General features: G+C 34.7%; 1 protein-coding gene and 1 pseudogene across 2 annotated transcripts in view; one reads left to right on the top strand and one right to left on the bottom strand.

The window, feature by feature from the left end:
* LOC141455276 (bridge-like lipid transfer protein family member 3B) overlaps positions 1-20,071 on the bottom strand; it is a 62,053-nt gene extending 41,982 nt beyond the window's left edge. Inside the window, exons 1-10 of one of the 2 annotated variants that reach the window (XM_074130190.1) lie at positions 19,764-20,071; positions 17,139-17,340; positions 14,987-15,178; positions 14,674-14,899; positions 10,805-10,971; positions 10,576-10,729; positions 10,372-10,492; positions 9,584-9,713; positions 7,896-8,067; positions 3,560-3,592 (exon numbers count right to left, since the gene is read on the bottom strand). In XM_074130190.1, the coding sequence (XP_073986291.1) occupies positions 3,560-3,592; positions 7,896-8,067; positions 9,584-9,713; positions 10,372-10,492; positions 10,576-10,729; positions 10,805-10,971; positions 14,674-14,899; positions 14,987-15,178; positions 17,139-17,340; positions 19,764-19,807 (1,441 nt within the window). In that variant the 5' untranslated portion in view covers positions 19,808-20,071. The remainder of the gene's footprint in view (positions 1-3,559; positions 3,593-7,895; positions 8,068-9,583; positions 9,714-10,371; positions 10,493-10,575; positions 10,730-10,804; positions 10,972-14,673; positions 14,900-14,986; positions 15,179-17,138; positions 17,341-19,763) is intronic. The other variant, XM_074130191.1, reaches the window with a different exon arrangement.
* A 260-nt stretch (positions 20,072-20,331) lies between these two features.
* Positions 20,332-22,048, top strand: LOC141455278 (histone acetyltransferase KAT8 pseudogene; annotated as a pseudogene).
* The last annotated feature ends 2,011 nt before the right edge of the window (positions 22,049-24,059 follow it).

Genomic DNA, 24,059 nt, shown 5'->3' with positions numbered 1-24,059 from the left:
AATTTTCCAATTAGATGCACTTCAGGATTCCTTAACCTGTAAAAGCCAATAGTACTTGATCTCGCTGTACTATATTTTACAAGGGTCACAAAGCAGAAATGTAGAAAACTATTTTCTCCTGATTTTTTTTTGCCTTTTTTTTGGCATTGCTTTCGCCATACAGCCAGCATCGTCTAGGTGCTTATCACTAGAATATCACTCACTCTCCATTTTCTCCTGATTACTATGTTTATAGTTAATCCAACATAGAGGTTGGTTTTAAAAGTATAATTTAAAGCTTTAACTGCCCAACCTCCAATCTAATTAAGTGATTTGGCATGGCACGCGCGAGGTCACAATGCCTCAACGCCCTACAGGACAACAGTGCAATGAGCAGTTCTTCACGAAAAATTGAAATAAGCACGTTTTAGACTTCCAGGAAATAGATTTTCCCTCAAAAAGAATTTTTAAAGCTGTTTCCGAGGCTTTAGCGAAGATACGGTATCGCTAAACTGTCCAGGACGAGAAAAAATTATCCCTAAGAAATCAAATTGTTCTATTGAAAATGTGGTTAGGTCCGCAGTGCTGGGGGGGGGGGAATGTTTTATTTTTTCTGTTTCTTGATTATTAAAATTTAACTTCCTTTGTTTCTTGGATTCTCTTCATAAGCCTAATTTAAAAATTTCTGTTTTACTGTTACGTCATTATTTGTTCAGTATAATATTATAACATGTCCAGCTTCTTTTTAATGTGTATATAACAGTCATCAATAATAACTAGATCATCAGCTTAGCTTAGTGTATAATATCGTCATTGGGTATTAGTATGGGTTGTTTATCGTATCATTAACAAGTGCGCAGTATCAGCATGTGCCCTCTCTTTTAGCGATCGTCCTCCGAACCGGGCGCCCTCGCACAGAAAACCCCATTAAAGTGCGACAGCCTGAATCCGAAGAATATAATCTGAAGTAAACAATCCTGATCCACAATCCTGCTAAAATGAATGTGCTGCTACGTCCTGTATACCATATGTATTTGGAAACATTCAACAATAAACATAGACATGGACATGGACACAATTCTACAACACCCACTAACAGAAATCACAAAAGAAAAAGTAAGTCTAAAACGCACACTTTTTAAAATAAGGCATGCAAAAGTAAATTCGAAGAATAGCCAATTTGAAATTGAGTGCCATTAGAAACTCGGAGCTAGACGCGCAGTTGCTCTACACCATTCAGAAACTAGCTAGTTGTCAGCCACGTTACATACGGGGCTCGTGCCTTTTGTGAGCAAAGCTACATAAATGAGCTAATAAGTATAAGTACCATTGTACAGTGTAGTTCGTACTAAGTTCTGGTCTTGTAAGTACAAAGAAAAATAAAGAAATAATGCTTTGGTGAAATAGGGAACAAATAATGGGATGTACACAAAATATGACCTTTAATTAAAAATAAAAATAAAAAACTTTTTGATTACCTACCTATGAATTATGTGCTAATGTTCAGAAAATATAGTGTCTTGACTGTTTGTTCTAAGCCATTCGATCTCTCATATATTCCATGGGTTTGAAAACGAAAATTCCAACACTCTAGTTGCAATTTTAATGAATTCTTTATAATGTAACCGAAATGTAAGTTGAGGCATGCGCAGCAAATTCTCTTAAGAACAGGAGTTTCAAGAAGCGCCATAAAGTTAGCATTAGTCGCTTCAGGGAGGCTACCCACCAAGGACTATTAAAGCAGAGTAATGGCATAGTCTGCTGTTATTCTGATGATTCTTGACATGACCACTGAGTGATCAAAGGCATGACCCCGGTCTTCCAGGATCATTGTAGTAATTGAATGCTGTTGCCTGGTAGAAAAGGGTGATATTAATAAGAATAAACTGAGTTGTCAGTCTACACTGAAGGATTTCTGCAAATCGTGATGTGCTCCGAAATAAATAGCCAGAGGAGCTTTGATCTCTGGGCTTGGACAAGCCAGGATAGGAAGCGATGGGAAGCCAGACGAGCTGGTTCTATGAAATAGAGTAGGATGAACGACACCGTTATGGAGTTCTGAACTAACGATAGCTGACAAAACATTTTTTTGACATGGAGATCAAAGATTAGAAGATGAAGGGGTAGAGAAGTATTAGAAGGACACGAATGGGTGACGCCAAGCAAAAAGATTTATAGAAAGGATTAGACGGGAGGCAGTGCGAGATTCCTTCTTCAAGAATAGGAAGAAATTAAGCGTTTCATGTAAGTTTGTTGACCGGGCAAGATGGGCTAACCCACAAGGTAGTACGGTCAATCCTGCATCTAAGAATTGTGATGAGGAGACTGGGTATACCTTTATTTAGGCCAGAGTGCCCACCAATATTAGGTTTAGTTCAATACGGCAGAGGCGTACTCTCAAAGAAATGCTAGAGATTTGAAGCTCAGGAAGTCTTTAAAATGAAGGCATTTCGGAAAGCTGATTCTAAGAGAGGGCCCTTAGGGGTTTTTTTTAGAAAGGTAGGGTGAGAGGATAAGAGCATCACTACGGTTAGATATCTCGCCGTTTAGGCACCCCACTAACAATCATACCTCTACCGGTAAAAAAGAGTGCCAAGTGTGAAACAAATAAGTCGGAAGCGCTACTTAAGCGTGTTCGTAGTGCGGGTTTAAAAGATCATCATTAAGTTTTTATTTCTTTATTTTTTTTTTTTTCCTGGAAGGAGGCAAGCATTATCTTGCTGTATTAAAACTTGTTTGCGCTTGTGCAGAACTGTGCCATTCTTTGTATTTTATATAGTAAAGTGATCGCCTATTTTTTCAGGCGGGGCTTAACGTCCAACTACCAATTAGGTCTTTGTATTTTATATATATATAAAACATCTAGTTGTTGGAAGTGAAGGTCGGTGTTCATGAAAAGACCATGGGAATTGATTTCTGCGGATTTACTAGTTCACATTTTCTGAAACCGCACATGTTTTCTCTTAGCCCTCTTTGCCTGACTTTCGCGGTAAATTACTCAAGAAAATGCAAAATGTCTACTTTTTCACGAACTGCCGTTGAGCACAACAAGAAATTTTGACCAAAATCCAACCATTTATCACCTGTCTCAGAATTTCACCAAAAAATCCATTTTTTATCTCATGCCACTATTCTCTAGTAGAAGCGCATATAGCTCATTTTAGAGCAGTTGGCAAGTTCCATTTTGCCGCTTTCCAGCGAGCTGTAGCTCATAGTTAACCTTACCTATTATAGGGAAGTGGCGGCTAACTGTGCCCATTCGACACTGCAAGTTCACCTATAAAATTGTTGTAACCAACGCCTGGCAGTACGTTGATTAATGAATCTTTTCGTTTTGACATAGGGCACACGTATGTAGATTCAGCAGCTTGCAGACATATCTATTTCAACAAGCCTGGGTGAAGGGTAACATTGACCTTAATTACAATGTTACTGTACACTTATGTAGGAGGGAAATTTTGTTTTTCTTTAAATAAACGTGTATTTTACTTATCTAAAAGCTAACTAAATGAAGATGTTCATGCAACTAATATCACTAAATTTTTATTGCCTAAAGTGAGAATTAAAAACTAGAACCCACCTTGTGTGAAACTATCCCGCCTCTTGTGTTGCCCTTAATTTAACAACCAACAACCATTAGCGATTATTTTCAATAATGAAATAAAAATAAATTCAAATTTATTTATCAATAAAAAAAAATACATAGTGGCATCATTATAAAAATATTTAATATTCCTCACTAAAAAAGCTGAAATAACATATGCCAAGTTTGGTGAATAGGTAGTTGGATCTGCAATACTGAATAACATAGTTAATTTTAGAATGGTTCGTTTTTCTTTAATTCCAAGCATTTCCGGATTTTCATTAATTTTAGGTCAGTTCCAAAGTCAAAACAACGTAATTTGACAGAAATTAAGAGCAAATCAAATACACTTAACGAACCTGGTGATCTAATTACTGAAGATGGATGAAAATCAAAACCGGGCAAAATTTAAGTTTTAATAAAAATGTCCTAGTATATACAATTACCCTCTAACACTACAACACCATTAGATAATATGAGAAAAGAAGCACTATTGTGCATGTATAATTTCAAAGAGTAGGAAATTAAAATACACTTAAGCTATGAAATTTCCAACTTATTACCCACAGAAAGGATTTCACAGAGAGAACGTCCAGTTAGCAGTTTTTTTCTGGTAATTTCAATCCCTTCTAGGTCTGTCTGGTGACATGGTTTATATGCGCTCAATAGTTTCTCAGTCCAGGCGCGCAAAACTCAGAGAAAAACAAAAAGTTGTAGAGGGCCATACAGGGGACAATACTGACCATACTGAAAATCACGACCAATTGAATCACGAAGATTGGAGGAGAAAACCTAGGGCGATGGAAAGAGAAAACATAAGAGAATCTCTCAATTTGGCGCGACCTCTAAGGTATTTGTTTTGCCAAAACTCGTCTCGGACAATTTGGAGTCGGGCGATAGCCTCAGACCGATCCCTATTATATATTTGGATAAATGAATACAAGGAACAGGATACGGCCTCCTTATCACATGATCTTAATTTACCGTAATCACTAGAACTGACTGACGAAAAGAAGAATTCTTCTATGACATCACATAATCCTCTTTTCACTGCGGTGCCTGCGTAACAGGATCCTTCCCAACGGCCTAATCTACTTTTCTACCGTTACTTTTCAAATTCTAAGTCACAATTTTTTTTTTTCAAATTCTAATTTTTACTAAATTTTAGTTTTACAGTATTTTAGTTGTACGTGTATTTTCGGGGTAATCACAATCGCTGTCCTTTCTCTTACCAGCAGTAAAAAAAAGTAAAAAGGAAAGGAAAGAAGATGCTAGAGCGGATAACATGACTAGTAAGTACTTAACTAATTCAACTACAAGAAAAACAATTTGATGCTAATGACCCGAAGTCGATGCGCCTCCCAAAAAAATAATTTTTGGCATCGTTTTCCTCGAAAACTATTTAATCTTCGTTGTTGCAAAAAAAAATACAAGTATAAAAGAAGATATGCCCATTATTTTAAATAAAAGTTGGAAACTTAAGAAATTTCTTTATATGCATATTTTTAGGATACACATCTATTATTAAAATTCTTTACTAATTATTTGATTGTAAAACTTCTTTAAAAGTACTCAATTAAAAGGACTAAATTTAATTATGAATTAGAAATTAATTATAATTATAATTATTATTATAAATAGTTCTTTATTTATTTGTGGCCCCCACGTGATGAAGGAAAGAGATTACTGGTTCAAACACTGTTTCACACTTACTCTTGTCAGTTCGACATTGGTTAGAGAATCTCTCAATTTAGCGTGACCAGCTCCCTTCTCTTAGGCCTATGTTTTGCCAAAACTTGTCTCGAACAATCTAGAGTCGGGCGATAGCCTCAGACCGATTCCTATTATATGTATATTTGGATAAATGAATACGAGGAACAGGATACGGCCTCCTTATCACATGATCTTAATTTTACTGAAGTGCACTGCTTACGCAAGCTGAGAGGCAAACTTTTATCCCTAAATTTCAGACCGTGGTTTGAAAGACATTCACAGCAGGAACAGTGTCAACTTTGCAATTCTCACAACCTAGAAGATTTGTATAATTTCCTGGAAAATTACTCACTTTTGGAAGAATATATATTAGTTTATTTTAATAAACGCGTTCTCTCCAGGAACGAAATAATTTCTTTTTGTAAGGTCAAGAACATTCTCGCGCTTTGATCAAATATGCCGCCATGCTGGAAGGTTAGGTATAATAGGATTATTTTTATTAATTTATTTGTTTTAATAACTTTTTCCTCCTGCAATTCGTTATAACTAGTAGTATGCTTTATTAATTTATACTTTAATAAGCGTCTATTAAACTTATTTGGCAGATTATAGACGCAATGTAATTTATTTACATTTTAGCATGAATCAATTATTTGATATCTTTATTCTTATATTAAAGTTATCATTATTTTATTTATTTTTTGTAAATTTTTATAGACAGTTTTAAATGAAGCCTTGAGTTTCCACAATGAACTCTGGCAGACGGCTGACGCTTCTGCTAAATATATTTCATGTGCAATAATATATTTTGTAAAAATCTTTAAAAAAAAAATTATTATTTATTAGTTATTCACTGGGTACAGTTTGTGTTGTTGTCTTTTACTGAAGAATTCAGGATTTAGGATTGAAATTTCGTTACAAGTCAAAAATTCAGTTACGACAGTACTAAACAAACTCTAACTCGTAACTTCTCTTTGTCTATTTAGATGTGCGCGTGACATGATTAACTCAGCAGTGTAAACTGTTAAAATTGCTAAATAATAAGACTATTTTTGTATAGAGTTCAAATTAAATTCCAGTTTTTCACTTTTTATGATATGGAGTTTAAAGATAATTTTGTTTACCATTTTAACACAAAATATGTTATTCATGAAAGTGGCCAGTATAAGGGTTGTAACAACTTATAAATTATAAACAGACGAATGAAAATTTAATTCATTAAAATAATTTTAATGACACCAGTTGTTTTAAAATGTCCAAAAGAGCTTTGGATTTTTATGTGTTTTTAATTTCATCTGTAAGGAGTCTTAAAAATACTGTTCAATGGCCAATTTTGAAGAACTAAAAAGCCCAAACAGTAGTAAAATAAATCGGTTCAGTAGGTTGGGGAAAAAATTAGAAACAAATTTCAATGAAACAAATAAGTTTTTTCTTATGAACTAACAGGCTGAAATTACGAGCTGCATGAATGAAATGTTGGTACTTGCTGATTTGTGTACCTTTTGTCGTTTAATCAGCCCTTATCCTCAACTTTTTAAACTGTAAGTTTTTGATGAAGAGATTTTTGTACCGTTTGTACAGATTCTTCTAATTGTTCCTTGGTTATCTAATCGCAACATAAATATTCGGAATCGAAAATAATTAGGCTGATTTACACCGGATCAGATTGGGTTTATTAATGCCTTGTGATTCTAGAACCCACGCAACCTTACAAAAGCTCCTGGCGCCAATGACCTTCAGAAGTGAACGCGCCTAAAAAAAAAAAATGCCCATTTTTGGCATCGGTTTTCTGAAAATTTATTGAATTTCTGTTCTTTCAAAAGTTTACACTTGTAACCAGGATATTCCATTAAAGAAACTTTAGGTATTATATTTTTTTATACATATAAAAAGATGCACAAATTTTCAAAGTTAGGTGTTTGTCAATATTACGCTTTTTCGTGCAGTTTTTGAGAATTAATCATTATAGAAGTGTCCTGTCGGACAGTTTTAATATGTGCAAATATGTACTTGGGTTTAGCCACCTACTGGGATCCAACCCATATACTAACATTAAAATGCACACTTAACAGGTGCTTAATGCTGTGATTAAACACTTATAATTAAGGTAGACACAATAGATCTTTTAGGTATAATTTTAGATAATTTAAACAAACGTATTCCTAATCATAAGAGACAGAAATATTTGCTGAACTGATATGGTACTTTACAGGGGTCGCTTTACGTTGCAGTTTTATCTACAAAGATCATAAAATCAATTTTCATAGAAAAATGTTTTCCAATCGAAATAACTCACGAGGGACGCGTTAAAATAAATGATCTATTCGGGAAAGCTGCACTTCGATTTGATGGATTAGACACTCCAAATGTTTTTGTAGAAAAGCAATTACTAAATTGGAGTTCCAATGATTTTTCGTTTTAGATAATTTTTTTTTCTCTCATTCGCTCACAACACGTTCAAATACATACTCATCATTGGCTAAAAACATTTCTTTTGTGTTTGTATACAGGCCCGGTGAAAACTTAATTCCGAAAATCTGAGAGGATCGCAGATAAATGCAGAAAGAAAAATGAAAAATAAAATTTAAACTAAATTAAAATTAAATGTGAAATATCATACCTTTAATAAACTCCTTGGGCACTTGTTTATTATTAGTGGTTACCCTGTACATAATAAAATCTTCTATTCTGAGTATAATACAAGATGTCATAACTTTAGCCAAATTCGACAGAATGTATTTTTTGACGCTGTTGTTACCGTTCCAATCGGCGCCCTTTTGTTCTTCCTCGCTCTAGACAAGCAAATGAAATGTATTAAAAAAAAAAAAAAATCAATGAAATATTGAACAATTAGAAAGCCGAAGACCTAAATCAGTTAAGAAAGGCTCAAAAACTTTACAAAAATTAGTACAATTCGTACAAGTAAATTCTCTTTAATCTTGTCATTAAAATTTGTACACACAAAATAATAATGGGTGGGTAATTATAGCGATAATCTGGCGGGGTCTACTTAGGGATGAAAACTGAACTTGGGCCACGAGTGGGCCAGATATACTTCCTCCAGTAAACAGTTTACATCAGCACCATATCGTTCAAAAACGCAAGAGCAGAAGCAAGCGAGGATACAGGTGCTAAACAATAGGTGTCTTTTGCGAGCATTATACACACTTTCTTCAAGGAAACGGAACTAAGTTACATCCTCCAGCTACATTTCCTACATAGCAGTGTTGAAGCTAGTCTCATTCTAAGTAGTGTTTTCTCTAAAAGGCAATTCTTTGTGACAACTTTCGTTCAACCAAGAAGATGGGCTGAGCGAGTCATTTGAGACAACCTCTAAAAAGATCAATAAGAACCTCAACCCGGCTATATTTCTCCAATAAAGAGCATTCATAGGGATGAGCCATTTTTTAAAGGCCCCATAAGTGTATTTATATAAAAAGCCAAAAAAACGTTTGGGGGTAAAGAAAATCTGCCAAGTCCCTCCAGAGTAAGCTTTTCCAGCTTACTGGGCATCCTCGTTACTTTCACTGTGAGTTTCTGACCAAGATTTATGTTTGTGAGTTTGGCCGAAAATGTTAAAAGTGATAATGAAGGGGTTTATGTGTGAATAGATAGTGTGATGAGTTTAGGGAAGAGCGGTGGAGCTATTTTCCTCTAAAAACTCAATCTTCTCTATAAAAATGCACTTTTTGTTGACAGATTTTTTTTTTTAATAACTTAGATCCTAATAGTATTATTATTGCTACTTTATATTATACAGGCAATAGAGCATTAACTTGTTCTGAAAAGGATACAAAAGAGGGTACTTAAGAAAAAAAAGTTCCCTGAGAAACCTCCCAAAATCAATTTTCCTGGGAAAATGTTTACGACTAACAGCGATAGCCATTTAAGGCAGGTGAGGAGTTTACGAAATCAAAAGAAAATCTTTAGAGTCATTTTCAAGAAAGAGGCAACAAACAAAAATACATTCAGAGAAGAGAGGTTTGGCCGCAACTTTAGTATCGGAAGAAAGGTGTACCTTAGTATCAATCGAATGGAATATCAACTTTGAGCTTCCTGCCATTTTAAGCTTTATGAAGTATTTTGTTAATTCATACAAACAGACAGTGCGGAGTTTCAAGCGAATTTCTATTTCAATTTTCAGGATTCTATATTATCCTTACTCCAAAATTTCAGGAACACATGTAATTCTTACTCACATACGTACACGTACAGACCATTCATAAAAACAACTTTTTTGGATTGAGACTTTCAAACGGTATATTTCCGGTAAATACTCAATATACAGAAACTATAAATTAGAAATACCTTTTCTTCATGTCCCTTTAATGAAGGAGATCTGTTATTACTGACTTCAATAAGTTCCATCAGAGAATTTTTGAATACAGTTTGCGCCACATTCAACCACTGTACATGTGGAGAATTTGCTTGATTATACCTACAACATATTTCATACAATGAAAATGTATGATATTTGGTGTAAATTAACTTTAAATATAAATTTAGTATCTATTTTCTGAGTAAATAACACAAAGTTCTAAAGATTTCTCATTATAAACTGAATAATTGGATGTAGCCAAGAGGAGAGCAAATAATATTTATAAAAAAAATATAATATTTATATATAAATATATATATAAAAAAACCTTTGAATGTTTCCAATGATGTAGTACAGTTAGATCCCTATACTTGAGCTGGGTGACAAACGTCAGACCAAGAAACAGAATTAAAAAGGTGGTTTGGAGAGGAACCGAATGGCAGCGAGATAAAACCGTATCTCCCTTAGCCGAAACATTTTTCTCCACTGGGTGTCGCTGGGGAGCTTCCAGCTAGAAGCTTACGTTCATAACCACTTTTTCAAACTCGTCATTAAATGAATTATATGTGTTAATGAAGATCAGAAGATGGTCTTAGGCCAAAATATTGAATAATAAATTAAGGAATTACAGTTAATAATTAATATTCGTTGAATAAATTTCTTCTAGCTCTCCCTTTCAAAAATATAGGGGTGGACAACTTCCCCCAGATATCCGACATAACCATTGTTTACGCACACTAGAATATAAACGGACCTATTCGATTTCATGTACTCTCACCTTCCCCAATGAGACCTATCAGCTGCAGCCAAATGATAAGGATAATAGTCCACCTGAAGCGCCGTGAGCAGTATATGTACATTACTTCCGTTAAAAAGCTGTGGATGGCACGATCTACCCGCTGTAGAAAAAAATAAATTAAAATTTTGAGAGAACTGTAGAAAATAAATTTATTTCATAATATACAACTTTTAAGTTTTTTACCTCCTTGGTCATCACTTAGGTGTAGATCAATTTTTTGAGCCAAAAAATGATAAGACGTTTCAATAACATCAAAATAAGAAAATATGTGTTCTCGATTTACCGGTTCTGTTCCACGTGCTTGTTGAGACAGTTGTGCTTGATATTCAGGTAACATCTAGATTTTAGAAGCAAATTAATAAACATTTTTTTTCATTTTTTTGTTTTGTTTTCGATAAATATAATTAATTACCTCTAATTTTCTAGCAGCCTTTCTAATTCGAGTAGTTTCATTAGCTTTCTGTACCAATCCTGACAATGATTCCACAAAATGAAGCACCGCTTTCAATTGTGAATCCGTAAGGACCCACAGAAGATCTTCAAGAATAAGTTGTAGCTTACATCCCATTACAAAGCAATCTGAAGTATGTCATATCATTAGTTTTTGTTTTTGTTTGCTTTGTTTTTTTTTTATTTTAGTGGCAATAAACGTATTTATTTCATTGAATTATTTTCGTTATTATTAATAATTTAATGTACGTCAGCATCTGACGTCATTGGTACCTGCAGCCTTTGCACACTGCTAAACATCAGATTGTGTAATCTTAATAAAAAACAGTGTTCAACACCATGTTTGTACAGAGAGTAATTAAAGCACTAAGAACAGATACTACCTAAGGACAGCCAGCTGGACGGACCCTGAATTTCTACTAGATTAGATTGTACAAAACGGGCGGTTCCACCAAAAAAGGGGAAGGAACGCAGGCAATCCTGATGCCCATTGTTCCCCGCCCACCCCTCATCTCATGAGAGATACCGGGGTTTAAAAACAAATCCGGCTAAAAATTACCAGATGCTAATATAATAACCTAACAAAGTAGCAACAGGACACTAGGGAGCTTGACGACTCAATCGCCCAGTGCACTGAATAAACCTAGAAAGTTCATTAAGATTACCAGATGCTACAATCTCCGGTAGGGAGACATTTGACCTTCCGAAGACGAGGAATCTAGTTTTAGAATAAACTGGGCACACCTCAACAAAGTGCCTCACAGTTTCATCGGACTCACCACAGCCAGCACAATTTGGCGACTGGATTAGGCCACATTTAAAAAGATGATATGCTAAATTTGCATGTCCACTCAACACCTGAACCAACTGGCGGATCCGGGACCTGCTAAAACCAACCATATCCGTTCTTGACAGGCCAAGGATTTCCTTAGCCTGGCGGCAGTCAGTTCGGGATCTCCACCGTTTCCGATGTTCTTTCAAAATCCACTGTTCCACCTCTGTTCTACAACGTCGATAGGATACAGGGGTAATGGGCTGAGGAGTCATTGTTATCAACGCAGCTCCTTCCTTTGCTGTTTCATCAGCAAGTTCGTTACCCGGAATCCCAGAATGACCAGGAGACCAAGCAACCGAAACAGTATTCAAAGCTCCTAACAAATTGAGAGCAGCATGACAAGAATTGACCGAAATTTGGTTCCTACTAGGAGAGGCCAGAGCTTTAATTGCAGCCTGGCTATCCGTGAAGAACCTAACATCAGTGTCGGCAAATCCCTTCCAGCGGAGTAAAGTAGCCGCCATCTCAATGGCAGCCAACTCCGCCTGAAAAACAGATGCATAATTACCAAGATCAAGGCAGGTGCGTTCCCATTGGAACCCAAACTGGGGTCCCCAGATGCAGAGACCAGCACCTGCCCTATCCATCAATGAACCATCCGTAAAAACAGAAATGGCGTTTGTTGATAACTCGACAGCCGAAGCACAAGCCTCCTCCCTCGCAAGTATCTGAACCCCATAATTCCTACTGAAGTCCAGAGTCGCAGGGATGAAGTCCCCCGGCATGGAGAGCACTGCAATATGCTTTTTATCCTCTCGAATCAGATCAGCATGACTAATAAGCCTGCCTTTCCGACCGAGAAGGTTCATAGATGCCCACGTGCCGACACTCCGAGCGGCCATCAAAGCCTCCCCTCTAAGAAAAATATCCAAGGGAGGAAGCCGTAACATAAAGTCCAAAGCGGCAGTAGGAGTACTCTGCAATGCTCCGGTAATCAATAGACATGCTAGCCGCTGGACGCGCTGCAAACCATTACAAAGCGTCTTCTGACGAGTAGCATTCAACCAAACAATACAGCCATAGGCTAAAATGGGACGCACTACGGCCGTATACATCCAATACATGAGCTTAGGGGAAATTCCCCATCTCTTACCAACCACCCTGCGACATTGCATAAGTGCAGAGGTGGCCTTGAATTTCTACTAAGTCTTCCTACTACACTACCACTGTACCAAACCCTCTTCACTATCATTATTATATTGATCGAACTAAATTTCCAATTCTTCAAAACCGGCCCGCAAAACAAGGATGCATTTCCAAAACGGCCCGCAGTACTACGGTGCTTGGCTGTCTGATTTAGATTGTAGGTTTTAGATTTGTACGATGTACGAGTACCAATTCAAGAAAGTTTGAAGTAACCAAAAGAGTAATTAAAAACCAAAATTATCCGGGATTTTTTGTTTGTGTTGAAACTTTGAGATAATCGTTGCATGGTTGTCCTTCGTATAATGGCTCCTTAACTCGATGCTCTGGAACTATATAATTTCTCTTATGCTCGCCGAAGGTTCAAGAACTTAATAGTGGTGATACAACTCGTTAATATAGAATAGATTCAGGGCAAACTTGCGACGTTGATAATTAGAAATTTGTTTAGTTTCTTCTCATTTTTCTGAAGTGATTTCTTTTAGTACTGTTTGGGCTTTCTACAAATGTAAACTTCGCCTTTAAAAAGTGTTTTCATGAGTCCTATAGAAGATATTAAAAACACATAAAATTTACTTTCGCAAATTTCATTATAATTAATATAACTAATTGACTAATTGACTGACTAACTAATGAATTAGTTCCTAAATTATAATTTAATGAAACCCTTTAATTGAGTACTTATTAAGAAGTTTTAAAATCAAATAATTAGTAAAGCACTTTAATACTAATTTCTTATCCTACAGATACGCATTACTTGTATCTATAACGATCTGTATTAGAATTTCCCACTGAATCCACTACGCATCGCAACACATTTATTTTTAATTTTCAATATTATATTAATACTGTTATTTATAAAAAGCGCGTATATGAAGGATTTTTTAGAACATATGGTAAAATCCTACATTTGCTAATTTATCTTTTCCATAGTGTAAAGTTGGCGGCTAATAACCCTTTTAAATCATTTAACTGTACGAGTATTGAGGTGTTTTCAGTCAATAACGACTGAAATTGGCTCTATTCTTTCTTCTGGATTAATGAATCAGTCACCAAAGACAATAAACAATAATAATAAAGGTCGATTGCTGGATCTCGGTTTAAAGGCATTTCCGTTTTTACAACTAGATCAACGACTAAAAATTGTCAATGTTTCTCTCTCTCACTATTAAAATAACACTTGGACAAACAAAAACAAAACTTTAAGAGCTAATTGCAGTGAATTTCTTGTAAACTACCTTACAGTCTCGAATACCTTAAACCGAGAACCACTAGTTACGGTCTATGATTACACTTTCCTATTCGCGATATAATTTCACTAAAGTAGTAAATGGAGTTCTGGTGTTTTTCTTGTAGCAAAACATACGGAATAGTATCAGCTTAGATCGAGTACATGTTGGAAAGATGGCTTGTAACTTATCAATACAATAGGCAGTTTTCGAAAATAATTAAACAATTCATAAAAGTGAAAAATGAATTTATGCACCCCATCAAATACACTTTTCCATTCTTTTGTAGGACTATGTAAACAAAAAGAAACCGTCAGTTGTGGGAAATCTATTTAGTTTTTGGCTCATTTCACGTAATCTTTTATTAAAATAAGAATGCAGAGAATATATTAATAATTTTTATAATATTATGATTTCACACATTCACGATAATGCATCGTGAACTCATGGGAATAAATATTTCGCAAAAATTGCAATTCTGGAAAAAAAGTCACTTACGATTACCTCTTTGGCCGTGCATATTCTTAACAAATGTTAAAATTTTGGCCTTTTTTTATGCTGCATAATTTCCGAAAGATATATTTCAAATTGATGATTTGTAAGAAAAAATATTTATTAACGAACCTGAAGTTCTTTTCTTTATAGTAAGGCGACATTTCGATTTATTAGTTAATAGTCTTAGAGGAGGTAAATCACTATCTTTCGTAGAGCATGCTTCTAATCGAAGAGCCTGCCATTCAAGACCCTTAAAAATAAGTATCTGCCCCTTGACAGCATCCTTTAATCGTGTTTTAGTTAAGTCAGCCCTTTTCCAATCAGGTGTCTTTGATTCTACTAATATCCTCATTATCTGCTCGGATAAAAAATACAAAAATCAATACATTCGAGAAAGAAAGTGAAAAAAATGTATGTTTATGAGGCTAATGTTAAACTTTACCTGAATTGAAGCAGTAAAAGCGACGGTTTTGAAGGTAATAGACACTGTATTTACAGATATGGTCATTCCATCAATTGCTTTATTTATGAAATTATATTTGTTTGTAGCCCCATAGCTAGATAGACCTTGTTGTGCGGATAAGGACCTCAGTTCTTCGCATGTCTCAACTTCAACTTTTACTTCATCCAATAACTTAAAAAATATAGAATTCATTAACTAGGTGTAATTTCATTATTTATCCAGATGTTAGAAAATAAGAAAGTGCATGAAAACAGATATGAAAAAATTTGGATTTGTCCTAAATTAAGTAATACTGAGATAGATTAAATTTAAACCTGCCCTTTTTAATGTAAGTTAACGCTTATATTATTTGAGAAAGAAGAATTGAATTTAAATTTTAGGTAATTTGGAGTCTCTACTTTAAAATAGGCTATCACGCCACAGCTGCCTCCGAAATTAATGATTTAGAAATATGTAGCCCTATTTCCAATGATCTCATACCTCATACCTCATAAAAATCCTAGCGAAATGTCCTCTCATAGACCCATTAGTCTCCTCCCAGTGTTATCCAAAATCCTTGAAAAGCTCCTACTTAAACGCATAATTCCAATTTTAGAATCCCATAGAATTATCCCTAATCACCAATTTGGTTTCCGATCCCAACACTCCACTATACAACAATGTTTCCGAGTAGTGGACAAAATATCCTCTGCTTTAGAAAAAAAAGATTTCTGTCTAGGTGCCTTCCTGGACGTTGCACAGGCTTTTGACAGGGTGTGGCACCCAGGACTGTTGTACAAGCTGAAGCAGTTCCTTCCCACTCCTTATTACCAAATCCTTCAATCCTATTTGACAAGTCGCTACTTCAAGGTTAGATGTGGCATTGAATTCTCTGATGCTAAGCACATCCAAGCCGGCGTCCCGCAAGGAAGCATCCTTGGCCCAGTCCTATATCTAGTGTACACTGCTGATATCCCCACGCACCCACATACCTTAATTACAACCTACGCAGACGATACCGCAATATTATCCTCAAATCCCAATCCATCTGAAGCCTCCACATATATCCAAGAACACCTTGATCTCATTTCCTCTTGGTGCAAAAAATGGAAAATGAGACTGAACGAAGACAAATGCCAACAGATAACATTCACCTTACGTAGACAAACTTGCCCCCCACTACTCATACACAACAGAGAAATACCGACCTCCACACAAGTACGCTACCTAGGACTGTATTTAGACAGTCGACTTACATGGAACCCGCACACTAGACTGAAAAGACAAGAACTCAATAGACGATACGGACAACTACGAAGACTGCTAGGGCGGAGATCAACCATGAACGTACATAACAAACTGACTCTATAGAAGACACTACTAAGACCCCTCTGGACCTACGGAGCTGAACTGTGGGGCTCTGCGAAACCTTCCAACATTCAAAGAATCCAATCCTTTCAATCTAAAGTCCTTCGGCATATCGTCAACGCTCCTTATTATGTATCCAATTTAACCCTCCACACAGACCTCAATATCCCTTTTGTCAATGACCTAATCCATTCTCGCTTCCTTAATTTCCATAATAGCCTAACCATACATCCTAATCCCACAGCACAAGCCTTATCCACAACAACCCATCCCGACAGTCCTCCACGACGCCTGAAACGACGTTGGCCCCGTGACCTTTTACCTATTTCCTAAACTTCCTTCCAACCCCTAGAGAGTTCCAGCATTGGCTGGCCCCTCTCACCATGCCTTCCCGATTGTGGCGCTGGATCCTCGGGTTTAGCCTACAACCTGTGCCTAACAAATTGATGAACGCATTTACTTGATGTATGTTATATGTATACAGGTTGTAAATAAATAAATATATACAATAAAAAAAAAAAAAAAAATTCCAATGAGCTGCTACATCTGTTTAAACAAATTTAGAGTGTATGACAGAGGCACGACAAAACTTCTGTCTATGCGCTTTAATGAAAAATTTCAGTCTTCTGGAGCTTGAAAGAATCACATGTGATTTAAAGAATTTTTTTTTTTTTTGAAGAGGTAGACTCATCATTCCGCAATTTTACAGCAACTTTAAGAAAAAAAAAAGTTTGGATACTTCAGATTCTTTTATAAGCATAAAAAATATCTAAATTGCACTCACTATGAAAATAGGAACACTTTTCAATTTCGTCCATTGTATTCGAAACGAAACTTTGTTACACCAAGCTGAAGTAAGCCGAGCCCATGATGGTAATTCTAATAACTCCGTTAGGACAATTTCATCTAGTTCTAGAAAATTAAGTTCTCCTTCTCCTTTAAAGGTACTTAAATTTATTTTATCTGGAGATAAATTTTTAGTAAATCTATAAACAAATAGAAAATACAAAATCATTTTATAAATAATATATTGAATTGAAGTTAGTATACATTTCAAAAACAAAATCTCTAAGAATGCAAAACTTCCTCCTAGAGAAAATGAAAAATATTGAAGTCTAGTGTGTGAATGTAAACTTTAAACAACGTCATTGAAGTAGTTTTGGAGAAAATCGCAAAAACTGGGAAAAAATAAACAGCAAAGCGCACTTCTGTTCAGCCTCAAATAGAAGAACTCTTAGAGGTTTTACCCCAGAGACTATATCTCAAAAAGGCCCAGACTTGGAGGCCTCAGACAGTATCCGTAATCAAGGATAAATTGGAGAGGGCAAATTTTGAGATGAAGATAAGTAACGAATACTGAAATCAGCTCAAAGGCTGGTTAGTAAAAGAAATGCAGCATTTTAACTTTAACGATCAGGAGAAGACTAAAAAAAGCAAACTAGAGAAGTAGAAAACCCTTCAAGGGTCGCAAGTGCCACTAGTGAGATCTCTCTATAAAATGAGAAGGCAACCGTGAAAGCCAAAACGAGGTACATACATATTGAATGCAGCAAGTCTTTCTCATTGATGTCGCCTAACTGTTGCACCTTCCGTCAGAGTGCACACTAAAAACACTTTCGGTAAAGAATGAAGAATGTTGAACCGAAAATGTAACGGAGCAGTCACTAGGTAACAACTCTAGAAGCAACAAGAAATGTTTTAGTTTTGACAAAGTTAGTATGAACTGGGTTTCAGGATAAAGATCAACATAGAGAAAGATTATTAACTCAGCAAACTCCTCTTACCTACGTTTATATTGTTAGATGAAGAATAAAACTAGTAAAAAGAATTTTTGTTTGAAAAAGAATTGGTGCACTAATTTGGAGCTAGAAATGTTTCAAATAAAAGTGATAATAGGCCTTTGCATTAGTCGTAGGGCACGTTGTTTTCAGCTTGTCATTTCGTCAGCAGAAAGTAACAACAAAACTGAAAAACAATAAAGTCATGCTCCTAGCAGTTGGATTTGGTCAAAAACATGGTTAACGACGGTAGTTTTGATTTTCTGATTTCTGTTTCTTCATTTCTGAGGTACTTTGTTCACTCACACAACTTTATTTCTGAGTTACTGTACTGAACTTGAAGAAATCAGGGACGAATTTGGTGACAGGTTACTGTAAGCTGGTTTAGTGTAATCTTTTTTTTTTTTTTAATTGATTTAAGGTGCGTCAACATCTAAGGTTATTGGCGCCCGGAGCTTTTTTCAGTGCACTGCCGGCCTCTGAACAGTGAGCTGTAAGAAGCTCCTAGGAAGAGAAAATCTAAGAGTCCGCAGCTGGATTCGAACCCGGGACCTCCGCGTGGGAGTCTAGTTCGCTAACCGCATAGCTAATCCCTTCCCTTGTACTCTTATTATTTGCCTGATTTGAGTTTGTTTTTAAAATTAAGAATTGATTTATATTCAAACAACAAAAACAGAAAATATAAAAGACAGTTTGTCTGTTATGTAGGCTCTATCAATGACAAAAAAAAGGGACCTGATAAAGAAAACGCTAAATCCATTAGGGGAAACATTAAAAATCAGAAAATGTTAAAAAATAGCTAAGTTCCTTGCCTTCTGCATAGAAAATTCTGAAAATTTTAACTATGTGGCGTATAAATAACAATAATTTTTTATATTATACAATAAATATAGAATAATTGTCAGAATATTAATTATGTAATTAATATGATAGTAGTTATTGTAATGTTTAAATGGTTGAACAGTTAATGTAAAGTTCAACGAGGTCATCAAATGTATGTACGACTCTATCAATTGTCTTGACTCACGATAGGATTTATACATATATTTTCTTTTCACAAGTAGCATTGCGCAATTTTTTCTACAGATTTGGTTCGGCTATTTCTTAAATTTGCAACAGCCACATATATGCGCTGGTGTAGACATTGGAGGCCAAGTAAGGTACTAATTTACAATGTTGACAGGGGACGATTGCAGAAGTGATGGATCATGCACAGGGAGAATAAAAACTAAGGTTTAAAATTATTTTGTAGAGCAACGGAACACTTAAAGAACAATTTGAATTTTTTTTACATTTTAATTTTTTCATGAGACTCATGACGTTCAGATGAGCAAATGGGCCGCATTAAAAAGGTAACGGAGCTGCTTTGAACTCACAGAGACCTACTAGTGATCCTGGGTTTCTCACACAACATCAAACAGCATAAGAAAGTTTGTTCATTAAGAATGGAGAAGTGCCAGATTTTCTAATGTGTCCCGATTCAGCATTCAGTTATGAACTAATTTTATTATATACTATGTTATATCACATGCAACAGCTACTTTTCGGACTTGTTTTCAACACTGATAATTCACTTAAAAAAGACTTAACAAATACAGTGTTCAAGAAAAAATATAACTTGGAATAAATACCTCGAAAGATGTTTCAATATTTGATTTTTAATTAATGACACCATCTTGTAGATTACGTAAATTAAATATGAAAAGTTAGGAAATATTTAAACATTTTTTTAAAATTCTAGAATGCGTAGAAAATTTTAGGAACACTACAATTTTTTGGTAAAAGTTTGAATGTGTTGAATACTTAATATTAAGTTAACCCCAAATCACATTGTTGTAGATATAAAACACTTCATAAAACACTTAAACTCGAATAATTGATGTTTATTTGTTTTTAGATAAGGGAAGGTTTCACTAAGCAGTAAGCACTAATACAAATAAAAAGATGTGAAACCATATGTTTAGAGTTAACGAACTTATTCGACAAATTTTATTAGCGCTATTGTAGCGAATTTTCGGCTATACAACAAATATATTTAGTTGTTTCTAAAATTAAAGAGCAAATTAGAATAACTATTTTCAATATGAGTTTTCTGAACACATTGCATTACTAATTTAACGTATTAAAATACTTTAGAAGCTATTTACATTCCTCATGAAGTAAAACCCATTTGAATTTTTTAAACAATGAATTATTGTTACCTTCTCATTGGTTACTTTTGTGTTTGTTGTTATTCCTTGAACAGTTAAAGAATAGTAATTATAACTAACGTATTATGTTGTTCTCATTTTCTTTATTAAAGTGGTGTGTAGCGAATGTAAAATATAACGGATGCTATGGCTCATAAAGACATAAATTGGAAGCGAACTCATTATAAGGAAGAATCTGAATCTTACTGTCATTCGGTTATTATTGGTGGTCATTACTTAGTCAGACGAAGAAATAATCAGTTGGCTAGCGCAGAAATTATACAAAAACGTTACAATGAGAGCAAAAAGATTCACGAATATTATGTTCACTATGTAAGTCTCAACAGACGTTTAGACGAATGGGTACCCTCGAGTAGAATATTAAGAGCCGAATCAGAATCTTCGAATGATGATTCGCCTAATTCTGATCACGATAGGTTGGTTACTAGAAACCAAAGGAGGATTAGAGAAGATGTTGAAACTGAAGATGGTCAGGAGACTGACTCGACAGTTGACGAGGTTAATAAAGAGCAAGAAGAATTAACAAAAGTTAAGTATGTAGAATTTATCCAGTTTGGAATTTATGAAATAGATACCTGGTACCATAGCCCATATCCAGACGAATATGGCAAGCAAAGGAAGTTATTTATATGTGAATATTGTTTAAAATACATGATGCTGGAAAAAAGTTATCGTTTTCATTTAGGCGATTGTAATACACGCCATCCACCTGGAAGAGAAGTTTACAGGAAAGGATCTTTATCAATTTATGAAACCGATCCTGCACAAAATCGCTTATATTGCCAAAACCTATGTCTGCTCGCTAAATTATTTATAGACCACAAATCCGTTTTCTATGACGTAGAACCATTTCTTTTTTATATATTGTGTGAAGTAGATAAGCATGGTTCACATATAGTGGGATATTTTTCAAAAGAAAAAGTATCTCCCGATGGCCATAATGTGGCCTGTATATTAACCCTACCACCTTTCCAAATGAAAGGGTATGGTAAATTGTTAATTGCATTCAGTTATGAACTGAGCAAATTAGAAGGTGTAATAGGGAGTCCTGAGAAACCGTTGTCTGATTTGGGATTATTAAGTTACAGATCTTATTGGTCATGGGTATTATTAGATACTCTTCGTGAATTACGAGGAGTAGTCACCATAAAAGAACTTAGCGAAATGACCAGTATTGCTAAAGCAGATATCGTATCCACCCTTGAGTCCATGAATATGCTTAAATATTGGCTCGGACAGGAAATGATATGTTTAACTCCTAAATTTATATACGAACATATTTTATCAGCAAAGTATAAAAGACCGAGACTGACTGTTGACAAATCTGAAATATTATGGCAACCAGGCCCAAGAGCGTTAGGGAGACGTCGTTATGCACTTCGCCATGGTCACAATGGCAAACATTTCAGACAAGAAGTAGAACAAGGAGCGGAGGAAGAGCTGCGAGCATCTTCCGAGGGAACTGATGTAGAAGAGAGGGTTTGAAGAATTTACATATGTACATAATATGGTATCTTTTTTTTTTTATGTGAATATTTCAGATGTGAATAGAAGAGATTGTTTATATGGAACAAATTATCTAATTGTACAAACAAATTAAGCTGTTTCTAGTGTGGATGTTATTGTTTAGAGATTAAGATTTTTGAAACCAAAATTATGAATATGTTTGAGTTATTCAATAAATGAAGTGCTTCTAAATTTTATAATGTCTTAGAAGATATTCATGTTTTTATTTTCAGGAGTTTTATTTTTTAAAGCTTCCAAATTGAAAATATCATGTACGAAAAAAAGCTGTTTATGCTAAGCTTATGTGATTTTTTTTTTGGTTGATCATAACTTTATTTGAGTAGAACGAAGTTTTGTTTATTAATTTTTTCTATTTATCCATAATTTGAATAATAATTGTGTAAACCGTTATAAAATTTTATAGCAGAAACCTGAGGTGAATTTACTGTGTATACTATATCGTTCCAAAATCACAGCTAATAGTATAAATGTTTGTAATTTAACTTCTCCAATTTTTCAGATAGATGATTTGTCTCAGAGCAGTGGGTGAAATGAATAAAACTTGTACATACTCATAAAACCGAATTCCGCTTGTTATCTACTCCCCCAAAAGTGAGCATTTGAATTACTATTTAAAAGTGGCTTTCGAAAATCTAATCTTGTTTGAGAATTTGACAATGTAAATGAACCGCTTAATAAATTAATTTTTAAATTTTACTTTAAACTGTTTTGTTAAAGAGCATACTTGTGGAACATACTCATTTGTTGAGCATTTACTATTTTAAATTGTTAAGAAAATAAAAACTCCTCTCAATTCAGCGATCTGAATGTACGCTAATTTATATTCTTATATTCAGTTGGATCAGATTACCAAAAAAATCGTTTTAAGTTGCTCATATTAGTAATTAGAGTTTACATATACCGTATTTGCTCTAATGCAGACCACCAACAAATTATTTGTAAACTAATTTCCAGAAAAGAAATAGTAAAACTAATAAAGAAAATCGCTCCAATTTTAGTATATGTACCGCTGAAGCGAGTAAAGTTTCAGCAGGTGGATCACATCTAAATTTTCTCATCCCAGGGGCTTCTTACAGCTCACTGTCTGGTGGAGGACAGTGTTGTTTGTAACGAGAGAACTCTTCCAGAGGCCGGTTGTGTACTGAAGAAAGCTTTGGGCGCCAATGACCTCAAATGTTGACGCACCTTTAATTTATATTTTTTATAGGTTCAAAACCTGTAACAAAAGGAGTTGGTTTTATCCTTATCATTATAAATAGAATAATAATAGTAAAGAATAAGAATCAAGATTTTACTACCTGAAATTTAATTTCAATTTGTAGTAAGCATTTTTTCTGTTACTTCAGCTTCGATTTTGAAAGTGCTAAATTCTACTATTTGAAAAAAAAGGGTTTCGGAAGCAGAAACATTGAAAATATTCACTAAACTTTTTTTAAAAGTTTAGAAAATTTAATTATGATGAAAATAAAATGTATTTTATATCATTTATGAAAATTAAAAATTCTTACCGCCTAATACCTGAGATTGTCTTTCATAGTTTGTACTTCTATGTTTCATATATAAAAAATTCAAGTTTGCTTTATTTTTTTCAGAGTCAAAAGTTCTAGTTCATTATTTTGTGTATGTTTTCTTTTTGGTACCGTTGACATCCAAATATTGAAAAACAACGTTCATTTTTTTGTATGTGCAAATATTGATTTCCATTCAAACTTTCTGTCTTAAGTTACATAGATTTGATGTGGTACCTGTAAATATTACATATTTAATCATATTAACCGAAAATTCCAGGTGACCAGACACTGCAGTCCATACGATTGAGATCTGGGCTTCCTAAAGGGACATCTATTGCCCTAAAAACTAAACTTTCAATTTTACTCACTCATAGATGGGCCTTGCTTTACAGACAGTTGTTGAATCTGCTCAAAAAACTTCAGTATCCAATCAGAATTTAAATAAAAGTTTCGATTACAGGTTTTACAACGAATACTTTAAAAAAAGTTCTCTTGATAATGCAAGCTAGTTTTGCACCTTGTTAATTAATTTTTATTGATATCTCAATATCTCAATCTTTGACAAACTAAAACGGAATTTGGATGATGCCTCCACTTTAACTCAATCAGCCATTTTCTGTGCTTCTCTAGAGCAAATACACATATATAGTGTTTTATTGACAATTTTATTAATTGTAAC

Source organism: Rhodnius prolixus, unplaced genomic scaffold, assembly GCF_049639745.1.
Source record: "Rhodnius prolixus isolate KJV_2025 unplaced genomic scaffold, Rpr scaffold_45, whole genome shotgun sequence".
Classification (NCBI taxonomy): Eukaryota; Metazoa; Arthropoda; class Insecta; order Hemiptera; family Reduviidae; genus Rhodnius; species Rhodnius prolixus.
This window is presented reverse-complemented; position numbering and strand designations above follow the sequence as displayed.